The sequence below is a fragment of the Gadus morhua genome, chromosome 13 (genome assembly GCF_902167405.1).
Source record: "Gadus morhua chromosome 13, gadMor3.0, whole genome shotgun sequence".
NCBI lineage: Eukaryota > Metazoa > Chordata > Actinopteri > Gadiformes > Gadidae > Gadus > Gadus morhua.
The window spans coordinates 3,697,385-3,720,405 of NC_044060.1; the positions used below are offsets into that span (position 1 = coordinate 3,697,385).

Genomic DNA, 23,021 nt, shown 5'->3' on the forward strand with positions numbered 1-23,021 from the left:
GAGCCATACTGTTAGAGGCATTCTGTTCCATAACAGTCAAAGTTTATGTCTCTTTATACAGCGATCTTTTGCCTTTTATCTGCACCCTGGAGCTCAGTAAAGAGGCCGGGAGTTTGAGAGCGATGAACTCAGGAACAAGGAGGCCCACACAGGAACAAGCTATCATATACTGTGTTGTTCTCAATCAATCTCAAACCAATGGCACCACTCCCATTTTATGTCCATAAAAAAAGCACCTCAACATCCCACCGAATATATCAATACCGATGAAATATGATCAGCGTTACACCGGGGGATTCCTGGCTCGCTCTGTAGACTCCATCCGTCGTCTGGTCTCCATAAAGTTGTTGGATGTGTCGTTCGTTTTGGGGCTTGTGAATTCACCCTGTCATCAAAACGATACGCAGCTGGACAACGGAAACTTTTCGCTGTTACTTTCCCGTTCGCCGTCATGTTTCTTATAGACTTCCGGAAGTATTCCGTTGGGATCAGTTGGGAGTCAACGTCAATCAAGTTGTGGTTAAGGCACCAAAACATGCAGTTTGATTAGTGTGTGTTTGTGTGTGTGCGTATGCGTGTGTTTGCTTGTCAATCAACCACAACTCGCCAATGCAATTACTGTAAGCCACCGTTGCTCACTGTAATTGCATCGGCTAGGTGTGGTTAAGGCACCAAAACATGCATTTGAATAAGTGGGTGTGTGCGTGTGTGTGTGCGCGTGTGTGTGTGTGTGTGCGAGCTATAGTGTGTGTGAGTGTGTGTGCGTGCTATCGTGTGTGCGTGCATGTGTGTGCTTAGGTGAATGTGTGCGTGCCATCGTGTGTTTGCGTGCACATGCCCACATGTGTGTTCCAAACCCGACCTCTTCCAAAGCCCACGGCCACACTTTCTGCTGCATTCGCTCGATTCTCCAGATGAGACCAGCATACTCCCATGAGTCCTGATCCCTGACACGCCCCTCCGCGCTCAAACGCTTAACGTACAGAATGCACTGAAAACCCCGGTTCTTTCCCACAGGGGATCATGGGGAACGTCTTTGACTCACCAGGGTGGAAAACCCAGTTTCTCGCCCGCAGTTGGTTCAGTCTGGAAAGTTATATTACTAACCTCAGCTCTCAGTTGGTTCACTCCGGAAGGTTCTATTCCTCGTTCACCTCGGGTCTCACACCCGGACGTACGGTGGAGGAACTAGGGTATTGATTTAATGAGGCGGGAGCTAGAGCCAGCGAGCAAAAAGAACAAATGAAAAAACCAACACACATTTGTCTTGATTAGCGCTCAGCTCATACCGGGACAGGAAGGGGATGAATGGTTTTTAAATTGTGCGTAACACAAAAAAAAACACACACACACACACACCATGGTCTCTTAAACATTTGGTGGATTCTCATGTTGCCTGTGCTGCGAAAACCAGGACTGGGCCGGGGAGAAGGGTGGAAGGGAGCCGGTGGAAGTGGGCGTTACCATGGCAACCGTGGCGTGAAATGTGCCTGAATATTAATGACAATATGTCTTGAATGTGTAATGCCGGCCCGCCCCACATTCCGGTCCAGACCCCTAGTCAGGACGTAAATAATGCAGACATGAACACACACACACGCACGCACATGCACACAGACACACACACACGCACACACGCATGCAGGTACACACGCACACGCACAAACACACCCCTTCTTCTTTATCTGTCCAACCCCTACCTGCTCCTTAATGACCTGTCTCTGTACTGTCTAACCCCTACCTGCTCCTTAATGACCTGTATCTGTACTGTCTAACCCCTACCTGCTCCCTAATGACCTGTCTCTGTACTGTCTAACCCCTTCCTGCTCCCTAATGACCTGTCTCTGTACTGTCTAACCCCTACCTGCTCCTTAATGACCTGTCTCTGTACTGTCTAACCCCTACCTGCTCCTTAATGACCTGTCTCTGTAGTGTCCAACCCCTACCTGCTCCTTAATGACCTGTCTCTGTGCTGTCTAACCCCTACCTGCTCCTTAATGACCTGGCTCTGTAGTGTCCAACCCCTACCTGCTCCTTAATGACCTGTCTCTGTACCGCCTAACCCCTACCTGCTCCTTAATGAAATGTATCGGACTTCATTGCCTAACCCCTACCTGCTCCTTCATGATATTTATCTATATTCACTGTCCAACCCCTACCTGCTCCTCGATGTCATGTACCTGAACTCACCGTAGATTGCTTTGGACTAATCCATCCGATAAATGACTAAACAGTGAAATAGTGGATGTTTCCAAAATGCCAAACTGAATATAATTTAGGATAGAAAGGTAATATCTTATAACTTAATGTTAATAGTGAATGTACCAAATGACCAGCTGAAACTGATATGTTATGACTTAATGTTAATTTTGAATTTACCACATGACCAACTTAAACAGATATTTTATGATTTAATGTTAAAACTGAATGTACCAAATGACCAGCTGAAACTGATATATTATGACTTCAGATTCAGATTCAGATTTCTTTATTGTCCTTGTTTAACAGAGTTAATCAACGAAATTAAGTTTAGAGCATCACCACTGGCATAGTATATAAATACAATTATATTAATAAATAAAAAAAATAAAAAAAAAAGATAAATAGATAAGTAAAAAAAATAAATAACAATAATAACTTCAATAAGAATGCAGCCAAGTCCAGTCCATAGTTGTGATGAGTGGACTGGACTTGACTGCATTCTTATTCAATTAATGTTGATCACTTAATGACTTAATGTTAATAGTGAATGTACCACATGACCAACTAAGGCTGATGTTTCCTGTTCTAGACCCGGAGTCCCAGAGGAAGCGCACGGTGCAGAACGTCCTGGACCTGAGGCAGAACCTGGAGGAGACCATGTCCAGCCTGCGGGGGTCCCAGCTCAGCCACAGGTACGCAATTGGGGGGCTGGATCGCACCTGGGGTCTGAACCGGGCCCTGACCGCTCCAGGGTCATAGGGGCCGGCAGTAGCCAAGGAGGTCGAGCGGGTTGGCTGGTGACCGGAAGGGCGCTAGTTCGGTCCCCGGCTCCTCCTAGCTGAGTGTCGAGGTGTCCCTGAGCGAGATGCCCCACCCTGACTGCTCTGGGCAGAGAGTTGTGGCGTCCCCTGTCTGTATGAGCTATTGAAAAGAGTCACGATGGTGACCCACCATTGCTCCCGAGGAGACTCGACGTCCTTTCCTTTCATTTACATTTCGGGCATTTTGCGGGCGCTTTTATCCCAGGCAACTTACAATAAGTATATTTGTAAGATGAAAGAGAAACAATAAATCTCTGTCGGTGCAGTAAGGACGTTCATAGAACCAAGTGCCAAGCACTACCAATCGCTAGGTTGACCCATTCCCCGTATACAACAAGGCTAGCTAGGATGAGATGGTATACGATGCTAGGTACTATTTTTAAGTGCCCGGACGTTTGATAGACAATACGTGAGAAAGAGGGGTGTGTGTTGGGGGGGGGGGGGGGGGGGGGGGGGGGGGGGGGGGGGGGTTGGCAGGGTAAGGGGGGTCGCTATGCAGAGTCTAGGTAAACTCTGAATAAGCGAGTTTTGAGTTTTTTGCGGAACCTGGTGAGCAACTCCGAGGTCAAAGACCGGAAACTCCACTCCACGTTTTCCCTCCAGCCAGCCATCGATCTGGCTGGTTACACTTGTTATTTAGACCCCTCATCGATCCTCTGACGGTGACGCGACGACCGTGTTAATTAGCTAATTATGACGCTTGGCTGGACACTACAATGACTTACGATCATGAACTGTGCGTCTCGAGCGAGGCTTTGCGTCAGTGTATCTCTGTGTAACAGCGTACATCTGTGTGTGCTTAGGGCCTCTTGTTTATGCCAGATATCAGTGGAAACACCCACGGACCGAAGGCTGAGAAATGCAACACGCCCGGGCTCTCAGGCTCTTCAGCGGCGGACTCACGCGCTCCGATCGATTCATAACAGCCTCACGTGGACTCTGATTGGTTCAGCCAGCCGGGAGTGCTGAGGGAGGGGGGTCCGTCCAATAGCTGATCGGGTTTCATGGTCATGAGGTCATGGGCTGAAGAAGCCCTCTCAGGATTAGTCTGGGTAATTAAAACGGCTACATAAGGGGTTAGCACGGTGAGCTAGCTAGATGCTAAACGTTTTGCGTGTGTTTGTTTGTTTGTGCGTTCAGACAGAACGTGTTGTTGTGCGTTGTTTGTGCACGGTTCTGTTTAATAAAATTTTGGTTCTGATTGTTGAATTTTGAACTAAGTCAATGTTAACGAAATACAATTTAGACTCTGGCTAGCCTACATTCTTTAGAATGTAGGCTAGCCAAATATATAAAGTATGCTTTTTTTCTTTTTACCTCTAAGTATCTCTAAGCCATTCAATAAATAATGCACTGAAATGATGACAAGAGTATACTGCACTCCGAACATAATACAGAGCTCTGGGAAAGTCCCTCAGTGTGCAGTGGGGTGCGTGCCGGGGCCCCTGGCCTGGATCCGGGCTCTGCGTCTCTCCCCGCCTGCTTCCCCTGTGTGGGGCTGATCCGTGTGCAGCTGTCTCCAGGAGACGGCTTCCAGCGGAGGACACCTGGTGTCCCCGGGGAGACGCTGCTTCTCCTCTGCTGCTCTGTCACCTTGCTCCAGGCCAGGCCTGGCTCTGCTTCTTACAGCGTTAACCCGTAAGGGCCCTCCAACAAGTGGGCTCACAGTGACTCGTAGAGCAGTAGTAGTAGTAGTAGTCGTAGTGGAGGTATTAATAGTCGTAGAAGTAGTAGTAGTAGAAGTCGTAGTAGTAACAGTAGTTGCAGTAGCAGGAGGAGGAGGAGGAGAAGTACTGTAGCAGTATAATTATAAGTAGTAGAAGTAGTAGTTTTAGTAGTAGTATTAGTATCAACAGTAGTAGTAGTAGAAGTAGCAGTAGTAGTAGTCATTTGAATTAGGCAAATACCATACAGTATATAAGCTTCTTCTTGCTCAACTCCATGCGTAAGTGATTCTTGTTTTACATTCTTTATTTGACATTTCAGATTAGGTTTCATTTATCAACCATCTGAATAAGGGTTAGCTCAAGCCCTAGTTAACAGATCACTAACTAGGTCACTAGTATCCATTGGTTATCAGACAGGCAGCGGGGTGAGGAGGTCAGAGGAGACAGGAGAGGAAAGGAGACAAGGAGAGAGGAGGTGAGGGCAGAGGAAACGAGATGAGGGAAGAGGAGACCAGGAAAGAGCAGAGGAAGGGAGAGGAGAGGAGACAAGGGGAGAGAAGACAAGGAGAGAGGAGATGAGGGCAGAGGAAACAAGTGGAAAGGAGAGAGAGGAGATGAGGAGAAAGGAGATGATGGCAGAGGAGACGAAGGGAGAGGAGCAGAGAGGAGGGGAGGGGAGGAGAGAGGAGATGAGACAAGGGCAGAGGAGGACGATGAGAGAGGCATGTATTTGGTGCCAACTGATATCCCCGTAGTACTCCACTGTCACCTGAGTTTCCCTTATTGATTCTTGTTAGATTATTTACTATATTCACCTTCCTTCCAACAGATGATGACAAAACTCTTATTTTTCTTCTTTGAGTCTTTCCGATCCGATTGACAGAGCATCGCGTCCTTGACTAGATGAATTATCCATCTGCCATGGGTAAAAATACTTCCACGTTTTCCAGTGCCAGTGCATTATTCATTCAGAAGGCAGGCTGTAGCTAGTTATGCAATCAGTAGACGCGCCCCCGCGACTCAGTCAAAGCAAGGACATTTCTAAATCCGACCCATTTACAGGCCACTGCAGATTTCTCCTCCATGCATGTGGGCTAATAGATGCTGTTTGAAGCCAGTTCCCCTCAGATCTGGGGTCGATGATAGTTTATGCACATGTACAGTAGAAGTGTGTCGCGTGGATTGGTGGGCGTTGGCTTGTGATAGTGAAAAAAGAATAAGAAAGGAGACAGACAAACAGACAGAGAGAGAAAACAAGACAATGGAAGAGAGAGACAGAGGCAATACAACATAGGAACAGAGATACAAGGAGAGACAGGGTTAATACAACAGAGATACAAGGAGAAACAGGGTTAATACAACAGAGATACAAGGAGAGGCAGGGTCAGGGAGAGAGATAGAAAAGGAAAACATAGAGAGCAAAGAGAAAAATAAAGAGAGTCAGGGGGTAATGTGGAGAGAGAGAGAGAGAGAGAGAGAGAGAGAGAGAGAGAGAGAGAGAGAGAGAGAGAGAGAGAGAGAGAGAGAGAGAGAGAGAGAGAGAGAGAGAGAGAGAGAGAGAGAGAGAGAGAGAGAGAGAGAGAGAGAGAGATGCATAAAAAGAGAGAGAGGTTAACGCATTAAAAGAGAGTGATACAGAGAGAGAGAGAGAGAGAGAGAGAGAGAGAATGAGAGAGAGAGAGAGAGAGAGGAGAATATGATAGATAGAAAGTGGGAGGTAGAGGAGGGAGGAATGGGAATGATTGAGAATACGAAGACAGATCTATCACATCAGCCTCTGCTTGAGAGCGTGAGAGAGAGGAGTAAAATGCATAAGAAGAGGGAGGGAGAGGGAAATAGAAGAAGAGAAATCAATAGAGCATGACGAATAGGGAGAGACAGATAGAGAGGCCCTGCCAGCTAGGACCTCTCAGTCCGACTCCGTCCCCCTGGCCTGGTCCACTTGCCTTGCCCCTCCCTGGTCCTCAACTCTTTAGCCCCCAGCGGTTCTTTCGTAAGTGGGTCAGCAGTCTTCCACCGTCGCTGTGGATACCTCGGAACCAGGAGGAGGAAAAATCTGCTTTTCTGCCATGTTCGTTCTTTCCTGAGCAAATCAAGAGTTTGCTCGAAATCTTTTGTGGCATCCATGTTGTTCTCCGTTTCTGGGTGGCTGGACATGTCCTGAGTGTTTTGGTTCCGTGTTTTCGAGGTTCCTGAGATTGTTGTGTATTTCTCCCCCAGTACCCCCCATTAAAAGTAGTGTCATATATGAGTAATGTAATACACGTAGACTAATGTTGAGTCAAAGTGATGTAAGGGGACCTCAGAGTAATGGGATGAACATTAATGTAATGCAGTCCTACGTGAAATAGATGTAATGAGATGTAATGTGATACTAGGAATGTCAAGTAAATGCATTTTACCTGTCGGTGAATCACAAGTAAGGGTCAATTAAACCTGCACTATGGTACTCTCTACCTCAGCCCGTTAAGCCATAAGCCTATCTGAAATAGTGTTTTGGCTGTTTTGTTGTGCGAAAACGCATTTAGTCCTCTGAAAATGATAGTTTTAATCTCTAGCTTCAACTCAAGCCACTAGAGGCCGCTAATTGGAACCCTTACATAGTGCATGTTTAAAGTTATGTCTAGTGAATCTTCGGTTAGAAAATTAACAAATTGTTATATACCCAGCATTAGACACAATGCGAAGCAATGTATATTAAACGTAAAAAGTATTCAAAGTAAACATAGCTAAATACTGTAAAATAAAGTAAAGGTAACTTAATAATGTTATATAAAGTAAAGTTAACTAAATAATGTAAAATAAAGTAAACATTACGTAATAAAGTAATATAAAGTAAATGTAACTCAATAATGTTACATGAAGTAAATGCAACGTAACTAAATAATTTAAAGTAAACGTAACGTAATAACGTAACATAAATAAAGGTAAGGTAACAAAGTAAAGGTATTGTAATCTAAAGTAAAGCTACCGTAACTATAAAATGTAACATAAAGTAAAGGTAATGTAATCTAAAATAAAGCTAACTTAACTAAATAATGTAACGTAAAGGTAATGTAACATAAAGTAAAGGTAATGTAATCTAAAGTAAAGCTAACGTAACCAAATAATGTAACATAAAGTAAAGGCAATGTAACATGAAATAAAGGTAATGTAACATAAAGTAAAGGTAATGTAATCTAAAGTAAGGCTAAGGTAACTAAATAATGTGACGTCAAGTAAAGGTAATATAACATAAAGTAAAAGTAATGTAATCTAAAGTAAAGCTAATGTAACTTAATGTAACATAAAGTAAAGTTAATGTAACATAAAGTAAAGTTAAAGTAACATAACGTAAAGTTAATGTAACACCAAGGTGAACCTGCGGTCCCTCCCCTCCCCAGCTGCCTGGAGGCGGGCCCGGCGGGCTACGACAGCGACGACACCACCGCCCGCAGCATGTCCAGCCTGTCCAACCGCTCCTCGCCGCTGTCCTGGCGCCACGGCCAGGCCTCGCCACGGCTGCAGGCGGGCGACGCCCCCTCCTCGGCGGGCAGCGTGTACCAGGGGGGCGTGGCCTCGGGCCGGGGCGGGGCCCACACGGCGCCCGCCCGGGGCCCCCCCGCCCGCCTGGGCAGCTGCTCCACCTCGCGCATCGAGCTCATCGAGGGCCTCGACGACGCCGACCTCAAGTCCGGTTACCTTAGCGACAGCAACCTGCCCGACGACGACGACCAGTTGGCCAATGGGTGAGCGGAACTCGTCTTTATTGTTTTTAGGAGGTTTAGTTTTTTTCCCCCACCAGGAGGGAAATGGCGAGCAGCCAGGCTATAGTTTTAATAAGTAAACCCAGCCTTCATCAACCTGCCAAATGGGCCGATCCATCCCCCATTGGCTGGCGGTCGGTGTTCATCTGGACCCGGTTACCATGGTGAACGCCAAGCACTGACTGGGAGTTTGTAGATCTCTGTTGGAGGACTAGTTTGATGTGCTGCTTTTTTGGTACAAAGAACAGGTAGAAGTGGAGCCCTTCTGTTCTCGGTGACCCATTTCTTTAAGTGCTCTTAACTCTGAACCCGAGCATCTGCCTGTGGGCGAGAGTAGCTCAGGAGGTAGAGTGGGTTGACTTGTACATGGAAGGTTGGTAGTTCGATCTCCTGCTCCTTCTAGTCGAGTGCTGAGGTGTCAATGATCAAGACACCTCGCATGGTTGAATCCGCCGTCGTTAAAAGCGTCTGCTAAATGCCCTGAATGTAAATTTAATGTAAATGCTTCGCCCACACACAGTTTATCCCATTGACATCTGCCGCTGACATCAATGTCTCAGTGAATCAACGTCTCCAAACCACACCAAATAGCCCTCTGTCGATATTCAAAGGGCGCGGTTTGCGAGAGATTGCTGACTTATAAAAGCTATAGATATCCGATGGGGCACTTTATAACGACAGAAAGCGATTAAGACGTTTACAAGAAACGTCCCATATGGAGGGCGAAGGGGACAAGCGATTAATCCCCCGGTTGTTGCCATGACAACGCCGGGTGATGTCAGTCGGCGGCACTATATTGCACCACAGGTGGTATGCAGCCTAGCAATCAACGCCATGGGAGAGACTTAAACGTCTGCTTTGAATACGTTCTTGTAGATTTAGTTTTTTTCCCCCCAGACGGGTATGTCATCGTCTGGAGCAGGCCGGACAGATGGGCTGAAACAAGGGGCTGCTTTGGCGCGTCCTGCCAGACCTTTGCAATGCTCAGTCGGGTGATCACGGTCCGGGCAGAAACTCTGAAACTCTTGACGCTTCTTGGAGCCGACATTCGCGGGGCCCTCGAGAACAGCTCAGCGGCGGCGTTCAAAGAGATCCTATCTGCCGGTTCCTGCACGCTCACTTTCCTCTGCTTGATCTTCAAGGCTATCTGGGAATACCCGTGGCACGCAGTTTATGCTGACGAGCATGGGAAAAAGTTTGCGAACTTCTTTTCTTTTTTAGTGCTGAGGAGGGCTGCGGCTCCTCACAGTAACTTGCATCGTCTGGTGTTCCCTCATCACTGTGGCTGTTATGTTTTGTGACGAAGGATCGTGGAAAACATGACTTTTAGTCGTTGTAGCAAATGCTTTCATCATAGTGACTTACAGCTGAGCGGAGCGGCTTGTGCTAATCGGTATTGTGTTGGTTAAGCCGAGGCTGAAGTGATTGATCTGTCTGCGTATTGTCAATCGTTCCCATTCCTTCCTCCTCTAACTTCCCCCGTTCTATCCGTATTATTCTCCTTTTACACTCTCTCTCTCTCTTCCTCTCTCTCTCTCTCTCTCGTCCTCTTTCTCTCTCTCACTCTCTCTCCCTCTCCCACTTTCTCTCTCTCTCCCACTCTCTCTCTCTCTCTCTCTCTCTCTTCTCTCTCTCTCTCTCTCCTCTCTCCTCTCTCTCTCTCTCTCTCTCTCTCTCTCTCCTCTCTCTCTCTCTCCCCCCCCTCTCTCTCTCTCTCCCCCTCTCTCTCTCCCTTCCAATGTGCCATTCTCCATCTTCGTCCACTCTCTCTCTCTCCCTTTCCCATTTCCTCCATCCCTCATCCCTCATCCCGGTCTCTCCCACGTCGCTCCCCATTGTCGTCCCATGTCGGAGGGATGGAAACCAGGCCAGCTCTCGGATGCTGTCCACTGCGGTCTCTGCTTAGCCTTATCAGCGCTGCTGCACATGCACTGGGAATCAGCTCCCCTCTGCTCCGCACGCAGGGAGGCGGGCGAAGTGCCTGGCATTCAGCTCACGTGCTCAGCACGGCTGCACCGCATTAGGCTAAGAGAAAGGGAACGAGAGCGAGAGGAAGAGGAGGGAGAGGAAGAGGAGGGAGACGAGAGGAGGCGGCCTTTCGTTAAGGAGGACAGAGATTGAGGGCGGGAGAGGGAGGGAGGAAGAGGGAGCAGGGGAGGGAGGGAGTGAGGGAGAGGAAGGGAGAGAGGGAGAGGGAGGGAGGGAGTGAGGGAGAGGAAGGGAGGGAGGGAGAGAGGGAGAGGGAGGGAGTGAGGGAGAGGAAGGGAGGGAGGGAGAGGGAGGGAGGGAGTGAGGGAGAGGAAGGAGGGAGAAGGGAGGGAGGGAGAGGGAGGAGGGAGGGGAAGAGGGAGTGAGGGAGAGGAAGGGAGTGAGGGAGAGGGGAGGGAGGGAGGAGAGAGGGAGAGGGGGAGAGGGAGGGAGGAGAGAGAGGGAGAGGGGGAGAGGGAGTGAGATGGACCTGAAGGGACTTATGAGGACAGAGTTTGGAAAACGAGCCAGGAGCGAGAAGGGGGAAGGTAGGAGATAAGGCGATTCGTTAAGGGTTGAGGAAAGGGAGCTTCAGTCGATTGTATACAAATTAAGGAATGAGGAGTGAAATATGCAAACTGTAATGTTAGTTACGAGAAGATTTCTGGTACAGGCAATAGAATAGGCATTGCTATTAGAAAGCCATTGTTGAAGTAAATAGCAGTGACAGGCTTCCCGTTGCTCGGTGAAAACCGCGATGAGGAATATTATGAGGCAGCGAGAGGAGGAAAAGAATATAAGGCCAGCATTAAGTTGGGATGGTTTGGACACGCATCGCTACCCTGAGCCCGGACCCTCGATGTTCATCCAAGTCCACCCGTCTCCTCTCGCCCTCTGCCCTAATACGAGTGTCCTTAATATCCGGCTGCCCTCCAGAGATGCTTATCTGCTCGGGTGCTCATCTTTAATTTCATCGGATCCTCTTAGTCTTTAGAAAACCTTAATGTCCTCCGGGAGGCAATTTGTGGTACAGCACAGAACGTACGGACACACGTCACAAGGACATCAGATAGACCAAAAACACAATAGTCTGTGATCGTCGACAGCAGCCGTTATGGAGGGCGCGCCAGCATGCAGATATAGTTCACGTCAATAACTATATAGCAACAGGTGTAAAACAGAATAAATTGTTAGAATACTGCATATTTCACGTTCCCAAGGTCACGTATTCCACATCCCTAAGACCCCCCCCTCCCCTCACAGGCTCCCCATGGCTATCCCCTCTTACTTAATTGGGTTATTGCCATGGGAACAGATTAGTCTCTGGCTGTGATGGTGCTGATGTTGGGGAATCTCAGACGAGTAGGGAGTGGCTGGAGCTGTGATCCAGTGAGGTGGAGGATGGGGTGTATCCATGGAGACGGTGTCTGCCTCACTAGTCAGCCTGGCCAGGTAACGGGGGGAACAGGTCAGCCTGCGCCCCCCCCCCCCCCCCCCCCCCCCCCCCCACCACACACCACACACACACACACACACACACACACACACACACACACACACACACACACACACCACACACAACACACAACACACACACACACACACTCGTTCTCTCTCTCTCTCTCTCTCTCTCTCTCTCTCTCCTCTCTCTCTCTCTCTCTCTCTCTCTCTCTCTCTCTCTCTCTCTCTTCTCTCTCTCTCTTCTCTCTCTCTCTCTCTCTCTCTCTCCACTTCAGTCTAATGGCTGTCTTTTGTTTGTCGGTTCTTCTGTGTCTCTGTGGGCTTCGAGGTGGTTGTGAGGGGACCAGCCGTAGAAGCTTTTCTTAGATAATAGTCTGTGTCTGAGATTTTAGCACACATTATGTTGTGTCACACATACACACACACTGTTTCTCTACTTCAGACACACACAGACACACACGCTAACGCACGCAGGCATCCACCCACAGACAGAAACAACGACACATGGACACTGATATAATCTTGGTCTACATGCATTCTAAAACGACTGAATAGTTCAATAAAATATGTCAAATGGTAGTATAATTGAAAGACTGTCACTGATTTTCCTACTTCAACATTGGCTTTCTAAGCATTGCCTAATCCATTGCCTATACCTAGCATCTTCTTGTGCTTCAATTACGGTTTGCATATTTCACTTCTCATTTGCATTTTTCACACATTGATAGTTAACACTTTGATAATTAACCCATTAAACTGCACTCATTTGCTCTGACGTTAGTTCAGAATCAGCCTCTGCTCTCCTTTCCTCTCTCTCTTTCTGTCTCTCTCTGTCTCTCTTTTTGTCTCAATCTCTTCCTCTCACCACTTCGCTCTCTCTCCCTCTCTGCCTCTCTTTCTCTCCGCCTCTCTTTCTTTCTATCACTATCTCTCCCATGTATATGCCGACAAACACAGGTACACACACACACAAACACACACATATGCACGCATGCCGCACGCACACACACACACACACACACACACACACACACACACACCACACACACACACATTATTTTTGTCTCTGTATCTCCTTCTTTCGTTGCCTCACTCTTTCTCTCTCCGTCTCTGCCTCTCCTTCTCTTCACCTCTTTTCTCACTATCTCTCTCCCATGTATATGCACACACGCACGCACACACACGCACGCACACACACACACACACACACACACACACACACACACACACACATACCCACACACGCGCTCTTCTTTTGTCTCTCTCTCTCTCAGCCTTTTTTTTGCTCACTCTCTCCATTTCTCTCACTGTCTCTCTCCCATGTAGGCTATATCCATACACACACACACACACCACACACACACACACACACACACACACACACACACACACACACACACACACCACACCACCCGCTATACACATTCCCACCACACCCCCACAAACACTCATGTTATACACATCCCCCCCCCACCCGCACACTCACACGCTGCCGCTCACTGACAGCCACGCGCGCCGCCGTCTCTCCGAACAGAGGGGGCCGGGCTCCTCCTGCGTATCCATGGCAACACTCTGTTCGTCGGTGCGGTGCGGCCGGTGCGAGCGCTGCTTCCCGCCGCTTCCCGCCGCTCCCAGCCGCTCCCCCGCTCCCCAGAATCCATCAGCTAATGGCCCCCGTGAAAGAGCTGCTGATAACCACTCCGAGTTCACTTCACGCCTTCGCATTCAGACGCCGGAGCTGCTGAGGAGCCGGCGGCGGTTCTCCGACTGACGTTTCCCGTCAAACGTTTATGTTCTGTATCAGAGTAAATGCGTTCAATGTGTTTTGTACTGACCACCTGAATACTGTTAGTACAGTTGAGCTTGGATTGATTGTTTGGTTAAACCCGCAGCTGATTCGCGTTGTGTTTGATGGATCACCGTGCTATCCGTCTTTAGGCTAGTTTAAATATGGAACGGTTATAAGCTAGTGCGAAAAAACAATCACTTCTCTGATGTTTCACACTGTAGTACAACCTCCGACCACATGTTTCCCCTATTAATAGCAGCATCAGCCCCTCGGCCAATAGTTATTCTCTGGATGTATGAGCAGGAGAAGTAGGATAGCTCTTAGGCTTAGTTGCTTTAGCTCATCCTTCATCATCACTTCAGTCCCTTCTTTGTGGAACGAAATTAGCGAGAAGCCATTTTGTTTCCACATGGCTGTTGAACATGAGGTCATTGTTTACAGCAGCAGTCTATTATAACCACAATACAGGAAAATATGGAAAACCTTGCCTGCAGTTGTTAAGTGGAATGATATTTGGATGCACGGTTTTAATTCCAGCATACCCACTACAGCCATTACTGTCTTCTTCACTGGTCTGGTGTTTTCAAAATGCCATCCTCTGATTTACTGATACAAGAGGAGAGCAAGGACTGTATACTCGGAGCCATAGTGGTCGGTTGTTCAACGGAAGCAAACAATCAATCATCTGGAACACAAGCATGTCTCCGGTCTGAGAGTTACAACCCATCGAGCCAAACACTCAATGTTGTTTACCATCAAAACCTTAGTGCTGTTTTATTTTCCTGTTTCTGTCTTCATACCACATAATGGCTCACTGGAATACCCATCAGTCATTCAGCGTTTTTATTATTGCAGGACGTTACATTATGCCTGGCTCTGGTTTATGAATAGAACCGGTGATTACGCCAAAATTAAGGTGTGGGTTTAAAAAGTTTTTCCAGCCGGGGATATTTTCTGTGGTGTTAAAGTCCATTATGTTATGGTTGGAATGATGGTCCAACTTCGGCAGCAAAGTCAGCAAGTCTGTCTCGGGCCTGACTCCCCCTGTCCAACAAAACAAATTATTCTGTCTGGTGAGGGTGGCAGTTGATTGATCACGTGATACTTTTATGTTCTGTAGAGCAGAACCAGCGAGATATGATTCTTTCTTGATGGACTGAGCCCACCCTGGAGAATAATTTGTGTCGCCGCGGTGGAAGTCGCCAGCATATGTCTTTATTTTTGCTCGGGATTCTGGGAAATCAACCAACTGTCTGGTGACCAACAGCTTCGGTGACTAAACGATCGCCACGGAAATACGAACCAACTGCCATCTCGCCGATGCCTCCGAGGCGTTCCGGCGTTTTGCCGCGCTCTGCCAGATCGGATCTCAAGCGCCGTGCCACAAAAGGAACTGATTTGGTTAGGCATACATTACATTAGTAAATGACATAAATTAAAGCAATTAAAGTCCCCGTTGGTCACTGCCTGCAGGAATGCATCATGGGTAGCAGCCGGGGTGAAGTGGGAAGGGGAGGCTGGCAGGCGCAAGGAGGAGGAGGAAGATGAAGGGGGAGGAAGAAGAAAAAGGTCAGGAGGCAAATTAGATGAGGAGAATTAGAGGAGAAGTTGGATGAGCAGAGAAGAGGACCGGGAGATGGAGAGCGAGAGTAAAGGAGCGAAAGAAAGGAGGACAGAGGGGGGATGGAGGTGAGGGGAGGAGAGAAGGAGCAGAGAGAAGGAGAGGAAAGGAGATATGTAGGAGAGGAGAGAAGGAGGAGAGGAGAGAAGGGGAGGAGAGATGGAGGGAAGTTGAGAAGGGAAGGAGAGATGTCGGAGAGAAGGAGAGGAGAGATGGAGGAGAGGAGAGAAGGGAGGCTGGTGCAGCAGCAACACGGCTCTGATCATGCGGCAACGTGGATGGAGACGGTGCTGCCATGGCAACCATCCTCCACTGACCCACTGACGGCTGGTTCGCATGTGGGTGGGTGGTGTGGGGGTGTGTGGGTGTGGGTGTGTCAATTTGTCTGTACACATGTAAAGGGTAACCGGTTGAAACACAGAAAGGAAGATATCGAGAGCCAGAGAGAGGAGACATCGAAACAGATGCATAGTGATTTTGTCGGTGCACAAGTGTGTGTTCATAACCTAATTAATTTGTAGCAGTGCTGCCAGTGACATCACCTGCCGTGATTAATAGTCGTTTCACTCTCCTCGTTTACATGAGGTGCGTGTAACCTTCAGGGACTCGCTGAAAAAAAGACACAGACGCTGCATCGGGAGTCTTTGCCTCCCAGTGGTTTTTAACGATAAGCGATTTGCTCTTCTGACGATGTGATCGCCATGGTAACCATCAAAAAGCGTTCGGCCCCTCCCTACGCGAGGTGGCGAATCTGCTTGTGGCACACACGTGTGTGTGTGTGAGTGTGTTTGTGTGTGTGCACTTGCGTTCGTGTGTGTGCGTGTGTACGTTTGTGTGTGTGTGTATGTGTACCTGTGGGAGTTTGTGTACCTGTGTGTGTAAACGTTAGAATGCAAACGTTAGATGTGAAGACATACCTCCCGGCGTCTCTCAGTCATGGAAACTGTACCTCATCATCAGCATTCAGCGCAGCTGCACCCCCCCCCCCCCCCCCCCCGTCATCTGATCCCGGTCGGAGCGCCGGCTGTGGTCGGGCTTTAAGTTCCTCTTTCCGGCGCCACACGGACCGCTCTGCACAGTCACCGCCAGGGCGGAGTGGGTTACTAATAGCCACCGGAGAATCCTCCCCGGTCCGCCCCCCCTAAAATGAATGACATAATTATAATTAAGAAAATAAAAATGCGTAAAATAGGCCACGTTCTGCTCTTTGCGAAGAGAATTGGGCACTTCCTTACAAGACCGGTAACCATAGCAACGCCGGTAAAGCAACCACGAACTTGCTCGCCTTCTCTGTCTGACGTGTCTTTAGGGTCATGCCATTAGACGTGGGGCCGCTCATATATCCCCCTACATTTCCGAAAATGGAACTTGCCCTGCAAGCTGTTTATTGGATAAAACGCATTTCCCAATCCCAGGAGTCTTTGCTCCATTCTACGTCAAGTTCAAGAACAAACAAATTAAAGTAACTGTAGTTCGTATTATATCTTTATGGCTATTAAAGTTCTTGTAACGCCTGAATAATGAAGAATTAAATAAGTAAAAAATACTAATATAAAAAAAAAAACATGAATGAGAACATAGAGAGTAAGCAGTGGTATAAATATTGGTTGGATATCTTTGAGACGTATATTGTTTATTTCCGGGGATTTTTCACGGACGTCTTGACGGGGAATAATTATGCTCCAGGGCCGGGTTGCAGACGCTTCGCGGCCGCTCACAACTGTGGGCCGGTCCAACTGACTTCGCAGCCGCTACACAATTGCGGGCAGGTCACACCTGAACCTCGCTGGCCGGCCGGCCCGACCGGGAAATCTCCCCATCGTCCCCGGGCCACTCCGCCTCCTGGTCACCCGCTCTGAACCAGAGAGGCTGGCTGGGAGTTCTGCTGCTGCTGCTGGGCCCGAACCACCGCCTTCCGCCAATGAGGTGTCGTTAGTCTTTCCGCCCAAGGAGTGTCGTGGGGGGGCGAGGGGGCGGGGGCGGGGGGGGGGGGCGGTGGTGTCAGTTGGGGTACTTGGTGTTTGTATGAGTTATGGTTTGCTAACGCGGCTAATGCTAGGGGTCAGTTATTTTATGGGATTGAATCTTAGCAAGGCGTGCGCGTGTGTCTGTCTGTGTGTGTGTGTTTGTGTGTGTGTTTGTGTGCGTGTATGTGTGTGAGTGAGTGCCTGTAGAGGGACACACACACGACACACATTCACTCACGCACCTACAAAGGTACGCACACATTACACCCACACTAACGCAGGCACATGCACGCGTACGCATAGGCACGCCCACACATAGTACAAACACACCTACGCAGGCGTGCACACACGCACACACACGCACACACACAAACACACATACATGTGTACAGGCACGCACACTAAAGACCCACACACATGCAGGGACCCACTCGACCGTCTACGAGGCGTTATGATTGGTCTCCCTGCTCACTGCCTTATCGTGTCATTTGCCCACGACTTCAGCAGGCCGTTCAAGGAACCCAAAAAAGGCAATAAAATGCCTCAGCTCCGCCACGGAACAGCCCAACATAAACACACAAACATAAACACGTGTGTGTGTGTGTGTGTGTGTGTGTGTGTGCATCAACACACACAAACACAGATGCGCTGTGGTCTCGTCCTTCTCCTCTATCCCCCCCCCCCCGTCCCACTGGGAGCGACGCGGTAATGGTTGAAATCCCCCGGCGTCGAACCCACAACCCCGCCACCACAGCAGCCACCACAATGATGGATCAGCCATTAACACACTCCCAGTGGGAGGGAGGGGGGAGGGAGGGAGGGGGGTGAATTGGTATGGGGGAGGCGGTCACCCTTCATGTCCTGCTGCTGAAAGGGGGGTTCTGTGTGTGTGTGTGTGCGCGTTTGTGTGCCTACGTGCGTGTGTGTGTGTGTGTGTGTGTGTGTGTGTGTGTGTGTGTGTGTGTGTGTGTGTGTGTGTGTGTGTGTGTGTGTGTGTGTGTGTGTGTGTGTGTGTGTGTGCAAATGCATTATCCCATTACAGTGTTAAGCCCCCCACGTTCAGAATGATACTACATCCGTGGTTTGCGTTATGTTGTTATGGTTAGACTGTTTCCTCATTGCTACAGGCTGCTCCAGGGTGACTCACTCTATAGGATTCCTTGGCTATCGCATAGAGCCAGCTGTACCGCTTTTACAATAAGGCTTTCTTTCCTTTGTTTCTTTTCCGCTGCTGTTACATAGAATGTCCAGTAGGGGGAGCAGTGAGCCACAGCTTGGAAGCTTCAAGATACGCGCATGGACGGATAGAACCACGATACTTGTGTTTGTATGATGGATGATGTATTTATAGAGCTGGCTGTGTAGTCTCTCTATTTTTCAATGTAATAGTTGGTGCTTCGGTCCTGTTGGATATCAGAGCTGGCAAATGTAACTAGGCCTATATATATTTTATACCACAGTGTCTGGAAAACACCCTGGATGTGGTTTTAATGAACAGCAGGTAAACACATTAAGACCGGGTCCTTCAGCCCACGGTTCTGGGGGTGTGGTTGAGTAGCATGGAGCCGGGCTGTGGTTCCCAGTTCAGGAGTGCGACGCTGTGTCCGGCTCTGAGCAGCCTCAGAGCACAGAACACCAGAGCACCAGAGCAGGGCCAGTAAGTGGATCTGAGGCGCACCGGAGTACCCAGACGGCGGCTCCTCTCTCAGGGTGAACACGGACCGGCGGGGACTCGGGCTGGTGGTCGTCGTCTGGGTAATAAGTGCCCAGTCTGCGTCTGGGTCAGACTCGGAGCTCGCTGGCACAGAGCAGCGAGGCAGTCACAGCGAGGCAGAGAGCAGACAGACCTCCTGGCTGGGGGGGGGGGGGGGTGTGATTCAGCCGGAGTCAGTCTGGGGGGGGACCTACGGTGTGCCCCGTTCCCCAGAATGCCGTTCAGCCGTTAGACCTTTCCACAGTGAGCAGATGTGAATCTGAGAACTACCTTCAGAGAAAACACAAAATACATTAACGCAACTTAACGCCTAATAAAAAGCCTAAAGAAAACATTCATAGCATCATGCTTCTCTTGAGCAATTTATGTTCTTGTTTAACGAACAACCAAACATCGTGGGATATTTTCTGTTTTAACGTTGACTCATTTTGACGATTATATCCAAATAAACTTAACGGCCTGTGACTTGCCCCCACCTAGAGCAGCTGGGGTTAGTCATCTTGCTCAGGGATTACGTTCACTACTTGGCTGTGGGTTCACTCGTGTCTGCTATCCGTCTATTGGAACGAATATAATACATCAAATGGTGCATACATTGTGGGTGCACTAAAATATCCCATGATGCATCATTCTAGCGATAAGGGAAAGCAGTTACAAGCATATGTAACAAGCACAGACACTAACAGACTCATGTTTGAACCGTCTCGAAATGAACCGGCTAGACAAAAGCAATCAATCAAGATTTATTTGCATAAATTAGGGATGGCATAAGAGTAGAATTATGATCGTTTGACTCCTGTATGGCGACGTACTTCTCCATCAATAGAAGGATTGTCTTCTCCATCCCAGCACGCTGGGCCCTTCGACGCTCCGGTACGATGGCCCCAGGGAGAAAGAGAGCTCGTAGGAACCGCTCCAATAAAAGCTGTAAACCCAGAGTGAGGATTTACAGTTCGAACCCCCGACACACAGAGCCAGTGGAGGCTTGTGACTGTGACCTTTTCCACACGGCCTCCGTCGCCCCCACGAGGGATTAACGTGTTTTTAAAGAGCTAGTAAATATCCTCCCTCTGTGACCTCCCCTCCCTAAGAAAACAGGCCGTGGTTCTCGTTGAGATCAGGAGATTGGGTGTTTCCTCTGGGTGCTGTAGTCAGGGTTCGATGAGGGGGGGGGGGGGGGGGGGAGAATGTCACTGTGATGAAGTGTGCTAAATAAATAAACTTGATTTGACTTGACTAAGCAGTTGGGTTGACCAGGGGAGAAGGGTTATTACCATGCGAACATGATGTATGGGCTTATCAGATGGCAGGGTGCCTTGCGCTGCATGAGGCTCTGTTTAGCAGTAATGACGAGGTGATGGAGCCAAACACAGGCCATGATCCCGCCAACCTTTTGTTTGGCTTTCTTAAAAGGGAGTGTTAGCGCTTTGGTTTCACTGGGGAAACACAACACTTGAAGTCCTGCACCGCAGGATAATGTCGTGGCACGGGGTGCTAATCCAAGCTGAAAGGTTCTCGGTTTGATTCTAATCCCCGTTACCTGTAGGTAGGTAAAGAGTGAATATGTACTTGTTAGTGAATACATATATTAAAGACTGAAGGCTAAATCGTATGATTACCCATCAACAACCAACCCCATTTCAGAGTTATTGTGGGGTGTGGAACTCATTCTAACATATTAGTTATTTTTGGTTTCACATTTCCAGAGATAGTTCATGCGGTGGGGAACTCATTCTAAAACAAATGAGTTCTCTTTTTGGGTTTTGTCCGCCTCCTCAGAAGTGGGCAGGGTGTGGAAACATCTCTGCCCACATGGTGCATACCTCCTGTAGTCTGTGGGTGCACTGTATAGTCGGACCTGGTGAGGTCATCACTGTGAGACAGATCCACGACTAATGAGAACAGAGAGAGAGACAAAGGACAAACGTTTCCCATGCCTGCCTGGGGGGCCTGTCTCATCACAGGTCTATCTGTGGTTCTGTTCCAGTCCTCTGTGTGTTTTGGGGGCTGTTTTTCCTCCTCTCTCCTGGACCTTGTGGAGACCAACGTAGCCTCCAACATGACTCAGTCCTTTGGGGGATTGGTGGGGTAATGTCTTGGCTGGCTGGGCTGAATGAATGCTCAGCTTTTCAGAGTGGGTTGTGGTGAGGTTACAGGTTGTTGGTTATCTGTTAATATCACATATATTCAGTTAATGACAGATGGCTAAAAACACACCCACATTTTTTGTAAGTCTAATTAATTCAACGTCATTCTAAAAAACACATCGCAAGCATACAATTAAAATATCATGCAACTTGTAGTAACTAAGTAATACACATTTACACAAATTAACAAAATATTAATTGTGTGCACAGGGAGATTTTTGGACAGAGCTGAGCAACAGCTGTTATCCATCGGGAGGAGAGGAAGGGAAGGGGGGCATTTTTGTGGGGTGTTTCCCCTATTCCTGTGTGTCCGTCGTTTTCTCTCGCTCTGTTCTCTCTCGAATGGAAAGGGAGCTTTGCTTTTCGTTACTTAAAAGGACGCGAACGCACTGGAATACACGGAGCCACGCTGCTTGTTGCGTTAATTGGTGAATCGCACCAATGAGCGGCCGTGTTTTAATCGGTAAAGTGTCGCCCTTTCAGCCGGCTGCAGGAGCGAAGAGGACGCTCAGAACAAGGTAGTGAAAAGTTACCTTTCCCTCCGCTACACTAGGGTAGTGATACTAAAGTCTGTTGTAGCTTTGGGAACGTTTCCTTTGAACTGATGCTTGTTATTACATGTTATCTGTTACATGTGGTGGTCACTTGTTAACTTACATGCGCTAATGTGTGTTATAATTAGTTTAAGCTCTGGATCTGGATGCTGATCCTTCGAGCAGCTTCCACAGCCCGACGTGAGGGGTACGAATTTTTGTTTTTTGAGGCTGTTTTAAAAGCTTCACTATTATGTGAAAACTAGCGAATTTCCTTGCTGCTAAATTTGCTTTTTTGTATTTTTATATGCCTCGTTTTAGTATCGCAATTCATTCATTACTCTTATTATGAATACATCTATTTTCCTGGCACACACGGTGGTGTTGTGTAAAGGATGTTAGTTTTGCCCTTTTAAATTCCCTGGGGCTATATTAACCTCCATGGTCTTCATGCATCGTGCCTCTGCTACTGTACGCACTCACTTTATGCTCCTAAAACGCGATGGCTGTGTTGCAGGTACACTGACCTGTAGGCAATGTAACTAATAAAAAACAGCGCATTACGTTGTAAATCGTGAGGGATATATGGGTTTATGAGGTTAGTGAGTGGGTCTGGTTTATTCATCTCTTTATTCTCTCATACTCTCTCACTCTCTGCCTTTCTCACTCCGCCTCTCTGCAACTCTCTGTCTGTCTGTCTGTCTGTCTGTCTGTCTGTCTGTCTGTCTGTCTGTCTGTCTGTCTGTCTGTCTGTCGCTGTCTGCCTCTCTGTCCGTCTGTCCGTCTCTCTCTCTCTCTCTCTCTCTCTCTCTCTCTCTCTCTCTCTCTCTCTCTCTCTCTCTCTCTCTCTCTCTCTCTCTCTCTCTCTCTCTCTCTCTCTCTCTCTCTGATGCTGAATTGAATTTAAAATGCAACAACACAGGCTTTCAATAGAATGTAACCCCTCCCTTCCTCAATCAAATCAAACAAAAAAATTCTCTGCAATTAAACCTCAAAATTAGCCACCACTGTCTGAGACTCACAGCTCAGACTAATGCTTCCTGGCTCTCTGCCATGGAAAAAAACAGGCAAAAACCTTAATTGCCACCCAGCGGTGAAATATGTAGACCAGTATTTCGCTGTTGATTTACTCCCACACTCTCCTTGACCGATGTTCACCTTTTCTAGGGAACACCTAGAAACTCATAGCTCCAGCTGAAACTCGCGCCACTCCCCCACACCCTTGATTCTGGCCAGCAGCATCCCTCTGGGGCTATTCATGGCAATGGCTTCACTTAATCACCGGTGAGTCCGGAGAACAAGGTGATTTCTGTTCCGCGATACACACAGACAAACCGTTTAGTGTTTGAACAGCAGCGAATCGTGAAAGAATTTCGTTGGTTTGG

At 48.2% G+C, this 23,021-nt stretch overlaps 1 protein-coding gene across 7 annotated transcripts in view; it reads left to right on the top strand.

Moving 5' to 3' along the window:
- The window catches only part of nav1b (neuron navigator 1b), a 99,158-nt gene that overhangs the window by 30,289 nt on the left and 45,848 nt on the right, over positions 1-23,021 (top strand). For 5 of the 7 annotated variants that reach the window (XM_030375158.1, XM_030375161.1, XM_030375160.1 and 2 more), the window contains 2 exons: positions 2,792-2,894; positions 8,074-8,418. In XM_030375158.1, coding sequence (XP_030231018.1) covers positions 2,792-2,894; positions 8,074-8,418 — 448 coding nt within the window. The remainder of the gene's footprint in view (positions 1-2,791; positions 2,895-8,073; positions 8,419-23,021) is intronic. The other 2 variants (XM_030375163.1, XM_030375164.1) reach the window with 1 other exon arrangement.